Source organism: Chrysemys picta, chromosome 6 (genome assembly GCF_011386835.1).
Source record: "Chrysemys picta bellii isolate R12L10 chromosome 6, ASM1138683v2, whole genome shotgun sequence".
Taxonomy (NCBI): Eukaryota; Metazoa; Chordata; order Testudines; family Emydidae; genus Chrysemys; species Chrysemys picta.
In genome coordinates this window covers 44,359,049-44,381,025 of record NC_088796.1, presented here as the reverse complement: position 1 = coordinate 44,381,025, position 21,977 = coordinate 44,359,049, and the positions used below count along the sequence as shown (strand labels likewise).

The 21,977-nt window shown below is 48.7% G+C and overlaps 1 protein-coding gene across 1 annotated transcript in view; it reads right to left on the bottom strand.

Moving 5' to 3' along the window:
• Positions 1 to 21,977, bottom strand: part of ARSB (arylsulfatase B) — a 117,516-nt gene that overhangs the window by 27,222 nt on the left and 68,317 nt on the right. The window contains 1 exon segment of the mRNA XM_005286439.4: positions 12,181 to 12,251. Coding sequence (XP_005286496.2) covers positions 12,181 to 12,251 — 71 coding nt within the window.

Sequence of the window (21,977 nt, the reverse complement as noted above, 5' to 3'; positions counted from 1 at the left end):
TTATGCTGGTGTAAAAAAATTGGAGATGAGAGGGCAAACCTCAAAGACAGTTTTCCTATTTCAGCCAAAAGTCACAAAATGCAGAATCAGAAACATGCACAATAGGAGAACCTCATGAGCTGCATTTTCAGAGATATACAATATCTGTTTTGTATGCCTAGGAGATATATACCCCCACGATTTATTAAAGAAAAAAAAGGTATACTAAAAGAACATATACATTACATGTTTAAACACTCAAAAATCAGGAAATACCAACATTAGGAAAGCATATGTAACCTTAACTCCACCTCTGGTGTGTGCATGCATTACAGTATAGTACATTTTTTAAATTACATGATCAAATTTCTTAAATAAATTATGTAGAAAAATTTGTATGATATGGAGCATCCTCTCCAAAAACATATTATTCTTGATGTGCCAGAAAATACTGGTCCCATGCAAGTCAAATATTCCAAAGACCAAAGAGATGTATGATCACTTAATAATTAAGAACGGTTACTTACCTTCTGTAACTGTTGTTCTTCGAGATGTGTTGTTCACGTCCATTACACATTAGGTGTACGCGCGCTGCGTGCATGGACGTCGGAAACTTTTCCCCTTAGCGGCTCCCGTCGGGCCGTCAGGGCCCCCTCCCTCCTGCCAGAGCGGCGCCCCGCTCTAGGGTATATATATCCCTGCCGACCCGACCCCTTCGGTTCCTTCTTGCCAGAGACTCCGACAGAAGGGAAGGAGGGTGGGAAGTGTAATGGACGTGAACAACACATCTCGAAGAACAACAGTTACAGAAGGTAAGTAACCGTTCTTTCTTCTTCGAGTGATTGTTCACGTCCATTACACATTAGGTGATTCCCAAGCTTACCACTGGAGGTGGGTAGGAGTCAAGGTACAACTGACTGTAGCACAGCCCGTCCGACCACCGCGTCCTCTCTGGTCTGATGGTGGATCGCGTAGTGGGCTGTGAACGTATGTACGGACGACCAGGTGGCCGCTTTACAGATTTCCTGGATAGGAACCTGCGCCAAGAAGGCCGTCGAGGACGCTTGGGCCCTAGTCGAATGGGCCCGGATCTCTGGGGCCGGAACGTTGGCGAGCTCATAACATGTGCGTATACAATGCACAATCCACGCCGATAAGCACTGTGTCGAGATAGGCAGGCCTCTCATACGTTCCGCAATGGCAATAAACAGCTGAGGTGTTCTGCGGAACGACCTGGTCCGCTCCAGGTAGAACGCCAATGCCCTTCGAACATCGAGGGTATGGAGGCTGCGGTGATAAGGGTCCGTATGGGGTTTAGGGAAGAACACCGGTAGACAAATGTCCTGTCCCATGTGAAACTGCGAGACCACTTTTGGGAGGAATTTGGGGTGCGGCCTCAGTTGCACCTTATCCTTATGAAAAACTGTATAAGGGGGTTCTGAAGTGAGGGCCCTCAATTCCGATACCCTCCTGGCCGATGTGATGGCCACGAGAAACGCCACCTTCCACGAGAGGTGCATGAGAGAGCAAGTGGCTAGGGATTCAAAGGGGGGCCCCATGAGCTTAGTTAGGACTAGGTTCAGACTCCACGCAGGGACCGGTGGGCGCGAGTAGGGAAACACCCTCTCCAGCCCCTTGAGGAATCGGGCTACTGTGGGGTTGGAGAACACTGACACTCCCAACTCCCCCGGATGGAATGCTGAAATGGCAGCCACATGCACTTTAATCGAGGCGGGGGCGAGCCCCTGATGCTTGAGGTGCAGTAAGTAGTCCAGGATCGATGGAACTGAGGTCTGCAGAGGCTGTATGTGCTGAGGCTCGCACCAGTGGGAGAACCGCTTCCATTTGGCCAGGTAGGTCGCTCTTGTGGAGGGCTTCCTACTACTAAGGAGAATTTGTTGAACCTGGTGAGAGCACCTGTGTTCCGCATTGTTCAGCCAGAGAGATACCACGCCGTGAGATGTAGCGACGACAGGTTCGGGTGGAGCAGGCGACCCCTGTCTTGTGTGACTAGGTCGCGATGGAGGGGGAGGGTGATCGGGTCGGCTATGGACAATTCCAGCAGGGTCGTGAACCAATGCTGGCGTGGCCAGGCCGGGGCGATGAGTATAATTGTCGCCCTGTCCCTGCAGGTCTTGAGGAAGACCTTGTGGATGAGCGGGAATGGAGGGAAGGCATACCTCAGGCTCCCTCCCCACGGAATCGTGAAGGCATCTGCCAATGATCCCGGGCTGAGGTTCTGAAACGAGCAAAACTGAGGGCATTGACTGTTGTCCTTGGTGGCGAAAAGATCCACCCGGGGAAAGCCCCACCTCCGGAAGATTGAATGCAAGACGTCCCGCCTCAACGCCCATTCGTGCATTTGGTAGGATCGGCTGAGGCTGTCCGCTAACCCGTTTTGGATCCCTGGGAGATACGTTGCGATAAGATGGACCGCATGGGCTATACAGAAGTCCCATAATTGGAGTGCCTCGCGACAGAGGGGAGAGGACCGGGACCCGCCCTGCTTGTTTATATAGAACATGGCGGTAGTGTTGTCCGTCAGGACTGCCACGCTGTGACCTTCTATGGTGGCGTGGAAGGTCTGACAGGCGAGGCGAACCGCCCTCAGCTCCTTCAGATTGATGTGAAGCAACCTGTCTTCCCTGGACCACAAGCCTTGGGTCCGCAGTTCCCCCAGGTGTGCCCCCCAACCCAGGTCCGATGCATCTGTTACTAACATCAGAGTGGGTTGTGGGGCAGCGAAGGGGATCCCTTCGCAGACCTGATGTTGATCGAGCCACCAGCGGAGCGAGCCCAACACACGAGCCGGGATCGTCACCACCAGATCCAAGGGGTCTCCGTTGGGGCGGTACGTTTGGGTAAACCACAACTGCAAGGGCCGGAGCCTTAGGCGGGCATGTCTGACTACATGTGTGCAGGCTGCCATGTGTCCCAGGAGCTGCATGCAACACCTTGCCGTGGTCGTGGGGAATTTCTGGACTGAGCTTACGGCCCTCTGAATTGTCAGGAACCGCGACTCTGGGAGGCTTGCCCGCGCGGTCACCGAGTCCAGGACTGCACCTATGAAGTCCAGTCTCTGTGTGGGAGCTAACGTGGACTTGGGCACGTTGACCAGGAGGCCGAGCCTGCCGAACATCTGTAAGGCCAGCGTCACGTGAGAGCGGACCTCGGCCTCTGACCTGCCCGCGAGGAGCCAGTCGTCCAAGTACGGGAACACGCACTTCTTCTTTTCCGAAGGAAGGCTGCTACCACGGACATGCATTTCATGAATACTCGTGGTGCTGATGCCAGGCCAAAAGGCAGGACCGTAAATTGGAAATGGCGCTGGTTGACGGTGAAGCGCAGGAACCGCCTGTGGGCCGGATTGATGGCAATGTGAAAATAGGCATCTTTCATATCGAGGGCAGCGTACCAATCCCCCAGATCCAGGGATGGGATAATAGTTCCAAGGGAGACCATACGGAAGCACGTTCTGACTAGAAACTTGTTTAGTTCGCGCAGGTCCAAGATAGGACAGAGGCCCCCCCTTTTGCCTTGGGAATCAGGAAGTACCTGGAGTAGAATCCTTTTCCCCTTAGGTCTGGTGGGACCTCTTCCACTGCTCCTACTGTGAGAAGGGTCTGTACCTCCTGCATGAGAAGTTGCTCGTGAGAGGGGTCCCTGAAGAGGGACGGGGAAGGGGGATGGCAGGGAGGGGGCGAGGAAAACTGGAGGGTATAGCCCACCTTCACTGTGCGCAGGACCCAGCGGTCCGATGTTATGCGCGACCATGCCCGGTAGAAATGGGACAGGCGGTCCTTGAAACTTAGAGGAGGATCCGGCATGGAATGTGGTACGCTGTCCTCGAGCGTAACTTCAAAAGCCTGGTTTGTTCCCTGGCTGCGGCTTGCTCTGGCTGTGACCTTGGCCCTGGTTAGGCGTATTGTTACGTCTCCGCCTGTTATCCCTGCCACGACGGCAGTACGGTTCGTGTCGAGGGCGAGGGTGGTACTGCCTCTGCGGTGGTTGAGGCTTAAAGGGCTTGAGCTGTGTCACCGGGGTATGCATTCCTAATGACTTTAGGGTTGCTCGCGAGTCCTTGAGGCTATGTAGTCTGGCGTCCGTTTGGTCTGAGAACAAGCCCGAACCTTCAAACGGGAGGTCCTGCAGGGTGGTCTGCACCTCTGGCGGAAGGCCTGAAGCCTGTAACCATGCCGAACGCCTCATCACTACCCCTGACGCGATTGTTCTAGCCGCTGCATCGGCTGAATCGAGGGAGGCCTGCAATGAGGTCTTGGCCACCGCCATCCCCTCGTCCACCAGGGCCGTGAACTCAGGATGTGCGTCCGGAGGTAGGGAGTCTTTGAACTTGGAGACTGATGCCCAAGAATTAAAATTGTGCCTATTTAGAATCGCCTGCTGATTAGCGATCCTCAGCTGGAGGCCCCCAGACGAATAGACTTTCCTTCCGAACAAGTCCAATCATTTTGCCTCCTTGCCCTTGGGCGCAGGGGCTTGCTGGCCATGACGCTCTCGCTCGTTGACCGCCGAGACCACCAGCGAACAAGGAGACGGGTGCAAAAAGAGGAAGTCAAACCCTCTAGATGGGGCGAAGTATTTTCTCTCTACGCCTCTTGCAGTTGGTGCACTGGAGGCCGGCGTTTGCCACACCATCTTATAGTTGGACTGGACTGTCCGTATAATCGGGAGAGCGACTCTGGAGGGCCCCTCTGGGCTCAGGATGTCGACCATGGGGTCCTCCTGTTCTACAGTCTCCTCCGCTTGCAAGCCCAGATTGAGGGCTACCCGGCGAAGCAGGTCTTGGTGCGCCCGATGATCAATCGGGGGAGGGCCGGACACTGTCGTACCCGCTACTGCCTCGTCCAGCGAGGAGGAAGAGGTCGGGGCCTTTTGCCCATCCTCACCTTCCTGCAACCCGTCATCGACTGGTTGTTCCTCTGGGGCCTGTCCCACGGTGTGGGACTGGGACGGTACCGTGCTCGGTGCCGAGTCCACTCCCTCCCGCTCCTGCGGTCGAGAGATCGTTGCCTCCTTGTGAGAGGGCGGGCGGTACCGCGGAGAGCGGGATCGGTACCCTGATGGCCCGGATCTCGAGGTCCTAGATGGGGGCCCTTGCTGGTGGTAGGCCCAGGGTGTCCAGAACGGCCATTGGCTTGGTTGGCCCCATTGGGGATGGCCAGAGGCTTCGTAGTCCCTACTAGTATGTGCCCTATGGGCATACCCGCCGTACCGGCCCGAGTCAGTCTCCGACACCACGGACGGTGATCTGGAAGGCCACGGCGGAGCCGTGGAACGGTGCCGGTCCGGGTTTGGGGAGTAGTGCCTCCGTGACCAGGACCTGGAGCAGCGTCTCGCCGACCTGGACCTGGATCGGTACCGGTGACCACGGGACCGAGAACGACTACGGGTGGTCGGTCTCGGGGAACGTACCGCCGACGCATCCCGGTGCCGACTCGTGTATGGTTGCTGAGTCGGTGCCGACCGCTTGCTGAGGCCCGACTGCTGTGGCGCTTTCTGCGCGGAGGGCAACCGGGAGTCCACCGAGGCGGAGCTCGACCGGGACCGGTGCCTTGAACAGTGCCGAGATGGCGACCGTGATGGGCGCACCATCGCCGGCTTGCCTCTGTGTGGCAGTCTCGGCGGAGCGTCCTCAGTTTGTGGAGGGCCCTCAACGGACAATGCAATGAGGTCCTTTGCTGCCTCAAATGTGTCCGGAGTGGAGAGCTGTTCCAAGAGCTCCTCCAGCCCTTCTTCCTCACTCGACGCGCCTATCCTGGGGCTCGACGGGCCTTTCGGTGCCGGAGCCACTACCGGGGCCTGTGCCGGGGCCATGCTGGCCTTAGGCGCACTCGAGGTCTTCGCCGGCGCTGCCCTCTTATGCGGGGAGCGTCCTCGGGCCTTGGGTTGGCCCTTCGATTTTATCGGCGAAGACAACCGGTGCCGTACATGCCCCCGTTGGGTTGGTGCCGTGGGCTTCGAGTGACCCGCCGGCGCCGGTTCCCGCACCGATGCCGGGGCGCTCCGCACTGAGGCAGACGGTGCCGCCGAAGTGGAGGGCTGTAACGCCGTCTCCATGAGCAGCTGCTTGAGGCGAAAGTCTCTTTCTTTCTTAGTTCTGGGCTTAAAGGCCTTGCAGATCTTGCAGCGCTCTTTCTGGTGAGCTTCCCCCAGGCAGCGGAGACACGAGTCGTGGGGGTCGCTCAATAGCATAGGCTTACAGCACGTGGCACAAGCCTTGAAGCCTTCGGCGTGCGGCATGCCCCGCCGCCCAGGGCCGGTGCCGGAGTTGACCAAGCAACCACAGCAGGAACTTTAAGTACCTAATGAGCGGTTAACTACTAAGCTTAACACTAACTACTAAAAAAAGAAGAACAGGAGTACTTGTGGCACCTTAGAGACTAACAATTTCAGAGTAGCAGCCGTGTTAGTCTAAGGTGCCACAAGTACTCCTGTTCTTCTTTTTGCGGATACAGACTAACACGGCTGCTACTCTGAAACTAACTACTAAATAACTGATAACTGTTGCAGATAACACTAATGACTATGCTAAGGGACACTCTCAGACGAGAGACAGAGTTGTTCCAACGCCGCCACGGACGGTAAGAAGGAACTGAAGGGGTCGGGTCGGCAGGGATATATATACCCTAGAGCGGGGCGCCGCTCTAGCGGGAGGGAGGGGGCCCTGCCGGCCCGACGGGAGCCGCTAAGGGAAAAAGTTTCCGACGTCCGTGCACGCGGCGCGCGTACACCTAATGTGTAATGGACGTGAACAATCACTCGAAGAAGAACACTGGCTTTTTAAACTATTAGGAGTTCACAGACTATGGCTGAGCGTCTTTAAATCCTAAGAAAAGTAATTGATCTTAAAGGACATATCACAATGTGTAGATTCTGCAAAACACTAAGGCCCAGATCCTGAAAGGGAGTAGGCGCCTAAATATTTTTGAAGATCTGGACCTAACTGCATGAGTATGGGTTTGCAGGATAAAGCCATAATAAGAAAAGAACAAAGAAAAGAAGACTGGAGGCTGGTGTCACTAAAGGACAGAGTTAAGGTTGTTCAGCAGCCTGTCATAGACCAAGAGGCTGGGTTGGCTTCAGTCTATGTAAGGAAAAAGAAGTTGAATTTAATAGTCCCTTGGGGAGAGGGACCAGAAAACACCCCCATTCCCAGCTACCTATAAATTAAGTATAATCAATATAAGGCTCTGACCCCCACAACTATGCAAGCTTCATTAGCCAGCTCTGAATCAGAGCTTCCCTAGCTATCTCCATCCTCCGGAGGGGGCTGTTTTTATACTGTTTCCTGTGCCTGAGGTTCCCGTTTGTTAACCTGGTGTACCTGTGCCTGCAGCAGAGCTTGGGTACTCTGGCTCTTCCAGTCAGTAGTAACCAAGTAATCACCAACAGTAGCTCTTACATAGGTGTACATATTTGCCCTTTTCCTAATCTTTCGGGTAGAACAGAGAGAAAGCAAAAGAAAGCAAGCCACAGCAATTAACGCATCGCATCACATCACATTCATTCACATCACACAAAACTAGACCATCCAGAACAGGAAAGAACTAAATCTGTAAGCAAAAAATAATTCAAGCAGCCTCTTAAAAATAGAGACTGCCATCCTGTCACACAGTTTTAAACATTGAGTTCATCTAAACATGTTAAGGATCAATCTCATGGATTACTAAAAAAGTAAATCCATGTCTTCATGTCTGAACATCAGTGACATAATAGCAGAATTTTCAGAAGCCCTCACAGTCCATCACTAACTTCAAGCTCTCAGCAGCAGACCTTTCAGTGATCTGCCACATACTATCCATCCATCTCCTTGCTAGTTGTCCCCTACTACAATGACCCTTCAACATTCCTTCCATAATAACTTTCTCAAGGTTATTTCCAAAGTACACAAGTTTGCATACATAATTTCTGACATCAGGGTCTGCTTCTCTCCAATAATATTTCTAACATCAGCGTTAGTCTTCTTTTCCATCCAGGAAATATGGAAGAGTCTTTGTTGGCAGCATACTTCAAAAGCTTCAGTTTTCTTCTTGTCAGCAGCATTAACTTCCCACAGGTTACTAATATCTGTTTTTTTTCAGATAATTACAACATTCCCATAGCGCTTATCATCTCTATTTATACGTTTTTTTCTTAACCTTCACTCCAGTTCAATGTACGGGTTTTTTTTGTTCAGAAACATATATATATTAAATCACTCGCTCCACTCCTCCCAAGTTTCATTGAACTCCTGGCTTGTACTGGAGGCCAATAATGAGGCATACTTGATCAATATGTATTTTAAACATCCTGTATAAGCATTTTCTATTCCGCAGTGTTCTCTCCCTCGTGGTGTACTGAAACAGTTTTCAGCAGTTAAAGAGGCTTTGTGAGTGCAAGTTATTCCAGCTAAGGTTCACAATCTTATATTCAATAATATTTGTTCCATATCCATTTGTTTCAACTGGTAATCTAGTAAGAATTTACATGTTTTATTAAATTCTTCTTTTTTGGGGCTTCATGCCTCCTCTTTTCCTGGTTAGCAATCATAACTGTGGAGGACATGTTGATCATGAGATCTATATTTTCCAGTGGCTGGAAAAAAGCCAGCTAATTCAACTGTTAAAGTACAGATTCTGCTGCCAGACCCACAAATAATATGCAGAGTTTATTCCACATTTTGTACATTCACAGTGTAGAACAGAAGACAAAATCTGTCCCTCAACTTCCTCTCCTTAACTTTTCTATTTCAATGTCTACACCTTGGGGACATGGTCAGAAGAATGGGTCAGGAAGATGATTTTAGCAGAAGTGTTTTGAATGGACCTAGAGAGGAGCAACATGAATGTCAGGAAGGCCAAAGATAAGGTGGCCACGGTAATAAAGAAGGGGATGAAGTGGCTAGAAAGGAAAGGAATCTCAGAACTGTTGTCTCAGCGGAGGCAAGTTCTGAACACAGCACGGATGTACAGTGTGTAGAGAAAGAAAAGGGAATCAAGAATAACACCCAGTTTATGGACCTCTATGACATAGGATGGCCATGTAGTCAACAGTGTTGGAGAAAGGAGAGAATGGAAAAATAAGGTGGTCAGCTTTTGCCATGGTAAATTTAGGTTTATTCTAAATCTAGTGCTCTGCTCCCCTTTATCCACATTGTGTATTCAAAACATAGCTGCCAAAATCAGTGTTCTAGCCTATCCTTCCAACCACGTCACCCCTCTTTTTGGAAAATGAAAAAGAAAGGAAGCTTAAGGAGAGACAGGCTGAGATGTGTACAAATATATTTATATTTATCAACACAGACATAAAATTATATACACTGAGTTTTTATGACATTATAGGAGAATCTTACTACATTATCACAGTCAAAACTAGAATCACTAACCAGATAAGAGCTTGTCTTGCAAAGCACACAGCTCCTTCAATTTGCAATTAAGTTAAGAGAAGTTGTGGGCATTCAGTATCATGCAAAAAATTAAACCAAATATGAATAGGCCAGATCCTTGTCACCAAGATCACTTAAGACTGTAATATAAATTAATATGCTCTGTTGTGTCAGACAAAAATGTTTCTCATGTATTAGGTGAAGAAATGATGATCTGAAGCAGAAAGGTTTTGACACCTATAAGGCACCTGAGAAAATACTTATAATATTTATCAAAACTGATAAGATCTAGCAGCAGTATAGCTACTTACTCTAAACAACCCTTTTGAGAATTAAAATTAAAGTTAGGGAAAGAGCTGAAGGGTTACATATTTAAGGCTTAGTCCTGTCTTTTCCTGTACATATGTGCAATTGATGCTGGATGCCCAAATGGCCCTGCAATGTCAGCCAAATGTGTAGGCTGACATTGCAGGAAAAAAAGGTAGGGAAGCCACATGTAGTAAATAAGGGCATCTGGGTAAGTATTTATGAACTTCAATTTCTTTTTAATGTGCCTGAAGCACAAGACATACAAAATTTCAATTTTAATAATCATTCACATCTTACCACCAATACAATAGCTCCCCTTAATTTACCACCGCAGAGAGATCCTGAATAAATAGGATAGCCTTGTAGTTAGCATTAAACCTCAGCCATCTCAGGCACTGTTGAACCAATGTGGAGAGCGAGTTCCTGAGCCTATGACTCTACATTGAAAGCGTCTTGCCTCCAGACCTCCTCCAGATTTATATCTGGAATCTCTTAGCTTGGGCACCTCAGCTGAGTTCAACCACTGCAGTACCACACAAGGAGAGAGATAGTCTCTAAAGTATGCCTCTGTGACAACATACCAGGGCACGATAGCCTACAGGGACCGCCTGCAGGGCTGTAACAGCCTACAGAGCATTCTGTAGAGGGAAACTGGCATGGCCAAACCTTAATCCGACCAGTACGTATGTTATCATCATACAGGGAGCAGTGACCAGCCAAGGTGAGATCATGTGCTCCTGTTCAGAGGAGAAGCAACACAGAGACAGATGTACATTGTGGCAGCCTATCTTAAGCCATTCCATCCAGCTACTACAGGATGACTTGTGCCAGGATCACAGGTTACATGCCACTATCTCCACTGCACTGACTTTCTTCAGTCAGTGTTTAGCTCTCAATGTATTACTGTATACACCTCTATCCCAATATAACACTGTCCTCGGGAGCCAAAAAATCTTACCGCGTTATAGGTGAAACTGCGTTATATCGAACTAGCTTTGATCCGCCAGAGTGCGCAGCTCCCGCCCCCCGGTGCACTGCTTTACCGCGTTATATCCAAATTCGTGTTATATCGGGTCGCGTTATATCAGGGTAGAGGTGTATCTTAATTTAATTAACACAAAAACTTCAAAATCTCCAGAAGGGTTATGTTCCAATGACAATCTCCATGAGGAAACCGCCATTTTAAAGAGCTCCTAGTCCTTATCAAATGCTGAATTATAAAACAGAAAGCATTTAGAGAGCAACATGACTTGCTAACAAAGGCTCCAACTCATGTTAGTATGGCACAAAAGCAGCCACAAGGCTTGGAATGTCAGCCTTGTTCAAACTAAAGTTTTCCACTTGCAAGGTCAATAATTAGGGGTGAAAGTAACTTAAAGGACTTATCGGTACGCCAGAGTCCTGAGCGGGTCGTGGCCTCAACCCGAAGAGGCGTGGCCTCAACCCGAAGAGGCGGGGCCTTTCAAGATTTAAAGGCCCTGGAGCTCCGGCTGTGGCTGGGAGCCCCAGGGCCTTTAAATTACCCCGGAGCTACCAGCTGCAGAGGCGGCTGGGAGCCCCGGGGCTCAAGGGCGAATTAAAGGGCCTGGGGCTCTGGCCACCATGGAGCTCCGGGCCCTTTAAATCACCATAGGAGCCCTGCCGCCGCTACCCCGGGGTGGCAAGGCTCGGGCTAGGGCTGGGGTAGCAGCGGCAGGGCTCCAGAGGCCATTTAAAGGGCCCGGTGCTCCTACCACTGCGGGAATTTAAAGGGCCCGGGGCTCCGGCAGCTGGGCTCGGGTGGTGATTTAAAGGGCCTGGTGCTCCTGCCACTGTGGGGAGCCCCGGGCCCTTTAAAGCGCCACCGGAGCTCCGGCAGCAGGGCTTGGGCGGCACTTTAAAGGGCCTGGGCTCCCCGCAGGGACCGGTGCTTTGGGATCTTTAAATCTCCATCCGAGCCCGGCTGCCGGAGCTCCGGCGGTGATTTAAAGGGCCCGGGGCTCCCCGCAGCAGCTGGAGCCCTGGGCTCTTTAAATCACCGCCGGAGAAGACGGTCCAGTCCGGCAAGGTACGCCGTACCGGATCATACTGGCTTACTTTCACCTCTGTCAATAATACAATCTTCTTATAGCTAGAACAACACAGGACATGTGGATATTAGGAGATAACTTCTAATCTTGAGTGCAGGAGGCACTTTGGTCTTACTGTGCACCTGAGGCACATGGTTTTCTCTCAATAACCCCACTGTCTGCAGTACATTATTCTTTGCGTAGAAGTGCTTCAGAACACTGGGAAATGAAGAGCACAGCCCAGCAATGATTTAGGGTATAGTTAACAGTACACTATAGTTGCGATTATTGCAACTCCATTTTAAGGCAGTGACTTAGGAGGCCTTCCATTTGCAAATAAGTATTTCCTTTCTTCACCTACAAAAGGGTAAACTTTTCTTGCAGGGAAAAAAAGCACGCATTAGACAGATATCAAATATATGTCTATATAATAGGACTAGCAATGAATTGCATACTCACATGGAGAAGTGTCCACAAACATAGGGTCTATGTTATGAAGCAGCTCCTTTCTGGGAGAAGGGCTTCCTTCACTAGAACAGAGATCATTGGGAAACATTAATTTCCTTCTAGAGCCCACTAGAAATCTTCACGCGCTATTTTAATACTTCCTTTTATTATACGTGTAGGAAACAATTGTGTCCATTAACTATTATGAACTTTTAATTCAAAGGTGACCTACTGATCCAGTAGCTATAATATTTTAGCCCAATCCTACAACTCCACACCCAGGTGAGTAGCCCCCAATGAAGTCAGTGGGGGGCTACTCATGTGCATAAGGGAGCCAGGATTGGACCTCTACATATTAAGTAAATGTTACACTGAAAACGACCAACATTCCTTAAAAGGTCCACTATCTATAAAAAGCAGCATGCAAGCCAGTTAGAAGTCATTTCTTTTCATTATGGAAATTAAAATAAAAACATTCATCATACCACAAAAATTGTAATGATAAATAGTGAACTTCAAAGACAACCATTCAGATAATATCTAGATTTATTTTTATTTTATTTTAAGCAACAGCATATAAGACACAAGTAAAGACAATCTCTGACATGAAACATTTACCATCTAGAATACAAACACAGGCAAGATAACACTCAGTGGAAATCTTAAACGAAGATGTTAAAACCATATACAATTTTATTTTGGGAGGAAATATTTTATAATTCAATATCAATAATACCTAATTATAGAATTAATATTTCCCCTCTTTATATCATCTTTGGAAGCCAAACATTCTGAGTAAAAGTGAAATTATAAATTACTGGTGGGACTGATTCAGACAGTAAAAGGTATTTATTTGTATTACATAACAAATCATACAGCACTTTCAGCTAATGTACAGCCAGAATCCAATGTTAAAAATTCTGTGTGCAAAAACTGCCGTACAGGAAAATTTTCCCCACAATGCATTAAAAATGTTAGGGTTTTAATTTCTCGTTAGCATCACAAGCTACACGCCTGACTGAGCCTTATGTAACAGGTTTGCATTTTAGGACCTTCATTAGATTCTGAACTGCTTCTGCATGCTCAGGTTGCAGCTGTGGCCAACAGTGTTTTTCTCCATCTGTTCCTGGCAAGAAGAGTGAGACCTCTCCTTTCAGGTGCAGCCCTCATTACAGTTATCCGCGCCTTTCTCACCTTGAAACTGGATTAATTTGAATATGTGCTACATACTGATACAACTTGAAGAATATCCAGAAACTGCAATTAGGCCAGAATGCAGCTCTTAAATGCCCACTTGTTAAATGATGTGTCAAACAGAGTGAGAGCCTGTTAAACCAGTGCTCTGTAATGCGTACCAGCTGCCAGTAAATTTATGGGGTGGAGTTTAAGGTGTTGGGATTTATCTATAAAGCTCTGTGTGGTTTAGGATCTTATTATCTGTGAGTCTGTCTTCCTTCCTATGCAATAGCTCCACTGCTATAATGAACAACAGTGCTTGAGCTAGATAGCTCCTGGCTTAAAAGGCAAGAGACTGCTTACAGGGCATTTTCTACAAAGGATTCCACTCACCACGTTTTAGCCCAACAAAGCTTAAAATTGTTATTCTTCCAGCCACACTACTAAGCCCATCTGTTTTACCTTCTGGCCATTTGGGAAGGGGGTTGATTGATAGATTCTAGAGATGAAAGTCCAGAAGGTATCATTAGATCATTTAGTCTGACCTCCTGAACACATTGAATAATTTTGGTGGCTCTTTTTGCACTCTCCCATTTTTCAACATCCTTTTTAAAAGGTGGACACCAGAACTGTACAAAGTATTCCAGTATCATTCGCAGCACTGCTGTATGCAGAGGTAGTATCACCTCCCTACTCCGACTCACTACTCCCCATTTATACATCCGTGGATTCCATAGCATCGCACTGGGAACTTTCCTTGAACTGACTATCCACAACGACTCCTAAATTAATGTTCATAGTCATTGTTCTCCAGGATATAGTCCCCCATGCTGTAAATATGGCATGCATTCCTTCTTCCTTGATGTATAAAACTTCTCATTTAGCTGTATTAAAAACACATTTTGTTGGAATGGGCACAGGTTACCAAGCAATCCAGATCACATGGTATGACTGCCCTGTCTTCATTATTAACTACCACTCTATAACCTTGTTGTCATCTGCAAATTTTAGTAGCAATGACTTTAAATTTACTTTCAGATAGTTGATGAAAATGTTTAATAGTGTTGGGGCTAGAACCAATCCTTGCCAAACCCCACAGGAAACGCCATCGTTCAATGATGATTCCCCATTGACAACTACTTTTTTGAGATCTGTCAATTAACCAGTTCTTAATCCATTTAACCTATGCTCTATTGTTTTGCACAGTGCTAATTTTTAAAACTTAGAATATTTTGTAGTACTAGGCAACTGCCTTACAAAAATCTAATTATATTACATCTACCTTTATCAGCCAAATGAATAATCTCATCAAAGAATGAAAGCAGGTTTGTTTCACAAGACCTATTTTTCATAAAATCATGCTAATTGGAATAAATAATGTTCATATCCTTTAAATCTTTATTAATTGAATTCAGTGTCAGCTTTTCCATTATTTTGCCCTGAACTGATGTCAGGCTAACTGGCCTGTAGTTACCTGGATCATCCCGTTTACCCTTTTAAAAATATTAGCACAACATTAGCATTTTTCCCCATCTTCTGGAATTTCCCTGCTATTCAAGGGATGATATCAAAAATTAACATCAGTGGGTCAGAGATCTCCTAAGCCAATTCTTGTAGGACCCTTTGGTGCAAGTTATCATGGCCTGTTAATTTTAAAATGTTTATCCCTAGTAGATGTTGTCTGACATGCTCCTAAATTGCTAAAGGACTACTAGAAGATACTTCTTCATCCCAATATGATACAAGTACATCATCCTAGTACTTTCCAAATAAGAAGTATTTATTGAAACACTTCTGCCCTTTCTGTATCATTAATAATTTTACCATCTCCATCTAGAAATTAACCTATACCATTGCTTGGATTTCTTTTTTTCCTAATATACTTAAACTTCTTCTTATTGTCCTTAACCTAGCCAGACATGGATTTTTCTTGATGTCCTTAGCTTCCCTTTATCAGTTTTCTACACTTCATAACTTTTAATTCATATCGATTGCTGTCTATTTTCTCTTTTTCCCAATTGTTATATATTGCTTTTTAAATATCTAACTGATGCCTTCACTTTGCCACTGAACCAAGATGAGTTTTTAGTCATTTTCTTTAGCATCCTTCTTGACTGTGGAATTGTGGTTGTTAGAACATCTAATAAACTATTCTTAAAGAACTCCCAATTTTCACTCATATTTTTCTATCTAATTTTTTTCTCCTACTCAATTTTGCTCATAATTTTCCTTAGTTTTGGGAAATTAGCCTTTTTGAAGTACCACAACTACATATTACTAGTTGGGATAGTTCTCTGTCCACATTGAATATAATCAAGTCAAGATCACTGGTCCATAGGCAACCACCAACTTCTAGTTCAGCCTTTATCAGTCATAATAAGGTGCCAAAATAGACTTACCTCATGTTGGTTACAATACCTTTTGTGTTAGGAAATTATCTGTAATTTTTAGAAACTGATGGGGTTTTACTACTGGCTGCAAAAATCTTCCAGAATATGTTTCCCAAACTGAAGCTCCCCATAACAACACAGGTCCCTCTCCCTCCCCACACATTACAGACTGGTGTTTAAAGAGTGACTCCTGTTCTCTAGTTTGATTTGGTGGTCTGTATCAGACCCCCCATCAGCGAAACCTCTTGGGCTTTATTAGTTAGCAGATGTATCCAGGTGCATTTTAAACCCTGTGCTTCTGATTTATCATAACTAAAACAAATAAGGGTGTCTTTAACGTGGATTGCCTCCTCCCCACCTCTTTAACCCACTCTACCCTTCCTGAACAGATTATAATCAAAGACATTAAACACTCCAATCATGCGAATCATCCCACCAGGTTAGATTCAAAGTAGTTGGGATTGGGATTATTAATGCTGTTATGGTGGACCAGTTTTGTGGCTTGTTGTATGTTATTCAGTGGCTTTTAATTTTGTATATTTAATGCATAAAAACCTAAGATTTCATTAGACTGACTGAAGAATGGCAGGCATTGAAGGTCAGAATCAAGCCTAGAACAGTGTGAAATCTCTTTCATACTGTTTCTTCTGCACAACTGGGGGAGGCATGCAGCTTAGGGTAGAAGACCGGAAGGTGTATACTTTGGTTGCGGTGGAAGGAGGAAGCCACTTTGGGCAGTAACTTGGGGTGAAGACATAAGGCGACTGTGTCTTTGTGGAAGACGGTAAATGGTGGATCTGCCATCATGGCTGCCAGTTCTCTGATGAACCGTGCGGAGGTGATGCCCACCAAGAAGATCACCCTTCATGGAAAGATGGGTGAGAGAGCAAGTGGTGAGGAGGTTGAAGGGTGGCTTCGTGAGTGCAGTGAGGACAAGATTCAGATCCCAAGAGAGGGTAGGCCTCCCTACGGCGGGAAAGGCACTGAGAAGGCTGCGGAGGAAGCAGGAGGTCTTTGGATGGGTGAAGACGGAGACGCCATCGACAGGAGGAAGAAAGGCACTGAGCGCCAGGTGAACGCAGATGGAGGAATGGGCAAGGCCCAATAGGCATAGATGACGGAGGTAGTCTAGAAGGACAGGAATGGAGACTGAGTCTGGAGGGATGTGATGGTGCGCCCACACAGTAAAGCGGCGCCACTTAGCTTGATAACAGTGGATTGGAGTCTGCAACGCGTGATCATGTCTTGGATGGGGGTGGAGCAAGCTTGGTCTACACACAAGCCCCATCCAAATACCAGGCCATGAGATGGAGAGGGCTTAGCATGGGGTGCTACAGCCAGCCATGCGCCTGCATTAGGAGGTCCGGGAGGGCCAGAAGAGGAATCGGGGGGGCGAGCAGAGAGGTGGAGAATATTGGTGTACCAATACTGAGAAGGCCAGGAGGAAGTTATAAGGATAACCATCACTCAGTCCTTCCGCACTCTGCGCAGGACCTGGGGAAGGAGGAGAATGGGCAGGAAGGCATAGTGGAGATCCGAGGTCCAGGGAATGAGAATGGCATCGCCCTGTAAGCCTGAGCCCAGGGCGCCCCAGGATCAGAAGAAAGGAAGCTTGCAGTTCTCCGACATCGTGAAGAGGTCCCAGTGAGGCATGCTACACCAATGAAAGACGGACCGGAGTCGTTGAGTTCCCACTCGCGGTTGGCCTGGAAAGACCGAGCCTGTTCACCAAAGAGTTGCTGCTGCCCAGATGTACAGTGTGCAGGGTGATTGCATGCTGGAAGCACCAGTTCCAAAGATGGATGGCCTCTGTGCAGAGGGAAGGAGATCTGGCTCCGCCCTGTCTGTTGATATGTATAACTGCCGTCATGTTGTTGGACAGAAGTTGAACATGGTGGGAATGGAGGAAGGGCAGGAAGGCCTGGCAGGACAGTCAATTGCCCATAGTTCCAGGACACTGATGTGCATCCGCGCGACCATTGGTGACCCAAGATCCTGGACCGTGCAGCTGTCGAGGTTGGCGACCCAGTCCACGAGTGAGGCATCCATGGTTAGAGTGGTGCTGGGCATGTAGGACATGAATGGAATGCCTGGTAGAACCACGGACAGGTTGCACCACCAGATGAGGTAAGCCAAAACAGTGAGAGGGATGACCACCTGCTTGTTCAGGAGGTCTGACTGCAAATTGCAGACAGAGTGGAGCCACAGCTGAATGCAACACATATGGAGACAGATGTACAGCGTGACCATGGTACAGGCCACCATATGGCCCAGGAGGGAGAGGCTCTGACGGACACACATTTGCGGGTAGCGTCAGAGCATAGCAATAAGAGAAGTGAGCGGTCCATGGGAAGAAAGGCGCGGGCTGCCACAGAGTCCAGGCGTGCCCCTATAAAGGTGAGCATGAGGATAGGGATGAGGATCGACTTTTCTTCATTGATGCAGATCCCCAAGCTGCCGAGGAGGGTGTGGAGGGTCTGGATGGTGGCAAGGAGACAGGAGCAAGAGGGCGCCATAAGTAGCCAGTCATCCAGATAGGGGAAGAGGGAATGAACCAGACAGTGCATATAAGCTGCCACGACTGCAAAGATCTTCATGAAGACATGGGGGGCAGCAGTGATTCTAAAGGGGAGGATACGGAATCGGTCATGGAAACTCCCCACCTTGAAGCAGAAGAATTTGCGATGAGCAGGGTGGATGTCTACGTGGAAGTATGTATCTTTCATATCGAGAGCTACAAGCCAAGCTCCATGGGGGGAGGCAAGGGATAATAAGGGGGAAAGTGATCATCCTGAAGCAAAACTTGTGAATAAACTTGTTCAAGGAGCATAGATCCAAAATGGGACGAAGAACACCCCCTTTCTTCAGGACAAGGAAATAGGGGGAATAAAAACAATAGCCACGGTAGCACTATGGCACAGGTTCTATGGTGCCCTTTTGGAGGAGGGCAGTCACTTCCTCGTGGAGGAGATAGTCCTGGGAAGGGTCTGGAGGGCAGTCATTGGGCGGAAGACGAGGAGGGAAGGAGAAGAATTTGATGGGGTAGCCCTGATGGATGATATCCAGCACCCAACAGTTGGAGATGATCCTGCCTCAGTTGTGGGCAAAAGGGGCAATATGACCTCCGACGACAATCCAGGGTGTGGCAGGAGGGACGGAGGAGGGTTCGCGGGTCTCGAGGAAAGAGTCATAAGGGTTGCTTAGATGGTGGTGGAAGGTGGAAGCAGCAAAGGCACCAGAGAAAGAATGTTGAGGTTGCTGGGAGTGGGGGCAAGGCAGATCAAGCAGCCATTGAGGGTCTGGTTGGTAAGTGGCGCAAGGGTGGAAGGACAAGCCTTGCTGTCAGTGGATCAGGGCCAAAGTATAAATGCTCAGTGACCGGAGGGTGGCACGGGAGTCCTTGAGGGAATGGAGGGACTCGTCCGTCTTGTCACTAAATAGCTTGTGATTGTCAAAGGGAAGGTCCTCAAGAGTTGTCTGGACCTCCTTAGGGAAACCACTAGACTGGAGCCAAAAGTTGCCACAGAACAAGACTCCAGATGCCAAGGAGCAAGACGCAGTGTTGGCAGAATCAACAGCAGCTTGGAGAGCTACCATGGCCACCAGCTTGCCTGCATCCCACAGATGCTGAAAGTCCTGCTGCTTTTCCAGAGGAAGGAAGTCCCGAAAGTCCATCAGCTTGGAATATGACAGGAAATCATACTTTGCAAGGATAGCCTGGTAGCTGGCAATGAGGAATTGTAGACTCGCGGACGAATATCTCTTGAGGCCCAGCAAGTCCATCTTTTTGGGAGCATGGTCAGGAGGGGTAGATTTAAAGTGCTGCTGATGGGTGCGCTCAGTGGCCGTGTGGATTACCAGGGAATTGGGCAGCGGATGGGTAAACAGAATGTCATACCCTTAGAGGGCACAAAGTAGCAGCATTCCGTCTGCTTCGACAAAGGGGCACACGAGACTGGCGTGTGCCAAACAGCCTGAGCTGGCTGCAAGATGGTGTTCTGAATGGGCAAGGTGGTACAGGAAGGTCCCGGAGCCTGGAGAATATCCACGAATTGGCCTGGGAGTCCTGAATGTCCTCCACTGAGAGCCATGTGGCGGAGCAAGCTCTAGTATTGGACATGGTCATCAGGTGGCAAGACAGAGTGGGAGCATCTAGAGGGTCCTTGTGGAAGGTGGCAGAATGGGTGGAAGATGAGCAGTGATGCAGGCAGTGCATCCCACGATCGTGGTAGGGGCCCCAAGCGGGCCAATAGGGCCAGGCATGGGGATTGCCAGGCCACAGTAGTGCCTGCGGATAGTGGAACCGCGTGTCAGCCAAGGGTCTGCACATCGGTGGGTAGGACCAGTACTGAGAGTCCAGGCTGTAGGACCGGGCAGGAGAGAAAGTTGTCTAGGTCAGAGAACCACTCAGATTCCGAAGAAGGGTCCGGAATAAGAGGGGCCATCGGTGCCGGCAGACCCATCAGTCCAAGATGAGGTCTGAGAGGATGGTAGAAGTAGGAGCTCGTCCGTCACCAGAGCTGTTGGAGAAGGATGGAGCACAAGGGGCTTATCCTCTAGAGAGGGGAATCTCGGAACAGGCAGAGGTCCGGAGCGCGTGGGACAGCCAGTGAAAGGCAGCATGAACTCTGTCAATGGCGTCAGGGGTGATAAGCACCCTGGAGTGCGTGGGACCGGGCGTGTCAGGCTGGAAGGTCCTGACAGCATCAATGGCGGTGAAGGAGGAGGCCAGAGCAGAACACAGGACCAGCAGCGTATGATGGCGTTTGGGGCAGCGCTCCGTATGAGCCTTCTTGGGAGCAGGAGCATCCACTACTGTGCACGACTTCTCGCCCAACCTCAGGGAGGTAATGCTGAGTTTAGAGGCAGTCCCCATTGGGAGCTGCCCTTATGCCTGTGCCCATACTTCTTGTGCATATGGTGGGGCTTCGGTGGTGCCGCCGGTGCTGCATGGAAGAGGCCCACTGAAGTGCTCACCACCAGTGATGGGTGCCATTCTGGCAGATCCATTGGAACCGGGTCTGGTTGCGCACGTGAGCGCACCTTCTCCTCCTCCAGATATTTGCAGAGGGGAAGTTCACAAGCTGCTTGAGTCCGGGATGGAAACAAGTGGCAGATAGAGCAATGAGAGACGATATGGGCTTCACCAAGACAGTAAAGGCAACAAGTGTGTTCATCGCTCACTGAAAAGGAGGGAGGGTACGAGGCACAGTTCTTGAAGGTGGCTTGTTGGGGCAGAGTCCCCAGGCCGGGGAGAAAGAAACCCCCCAAAGGGGAGAAGTCCAATGAAAACCAACTACTAAAAACTAATGGACATCTATCTAACTAGAAACTATACACAGCAAAAATGAAGAGCAGTTCTCTTAGCGAGCTAAGAGCACCGAGAGATTCCGACTCTGGCCATGCAGCAGTAAGAGGGAACTGGAGCGGCATCAACCCACACAGTGTCTTAAAGCCTCGGTCGCACCATGCTCTCAATGCACGTGGGGTCAATGGATACTACTATGCAAAGTTTTGGCTCCAGCGCACGGCACGCATACGCACCCACATTCAGAATCCACATAGGGACCATCATTCGAAGAAGAATTGTAGGTGCCAAGGGTCCCTAATTTAAATTCTGCAGCACTATTAATTGATTATGAAATCATTCAATAACTTTTGGTATTATTTAAATAATTCTAAATACACTACAAAGTGAGAGAATGTATAACCAATGCACATTATTTACACAGTAGCAGAAATCTAGCAGTCCAGGAAGACTTAGGAGCTCTTTTTGGAATGTGACCAGCTGCAGAAGCAGGGGGAAATGCTACAGCACAAGGGGAAAAAGGGGAGAAGCATCTTTCTAGGGGAAGCAAGTGGATACCTGCACAAGGAGATGGCTGCCAGTTGGGGCTCCTAAACTCCACTTCTATAGGGCTTAAAACCTCTAGAAAGCGGTCACCCCATCTATAATGGGGTGGGACTCACCACCGTGGCACTTCCTACTGGTCGTTCTGGGAATTAGCTCAGTCTTTTCACAGGGCACCCTCCTCCGGAGGCGACTCGCCACCGTCACTTCTGCTCTGGACCCGTGTTGTCTCAAGGATCTCGGCATCCTCTTCAGGACACAGCCCTGTGGCTGTGCTCCATTCCATTCCTCCCCCTCCCCCTGGGGAATAGCAGTCCTCTGTCCAGCCACTCGCCTCCGTGGCCGACTGAAGCCCAAGCTTCTAGCTACTTGCCGCAGTGGCAAACTGCAGC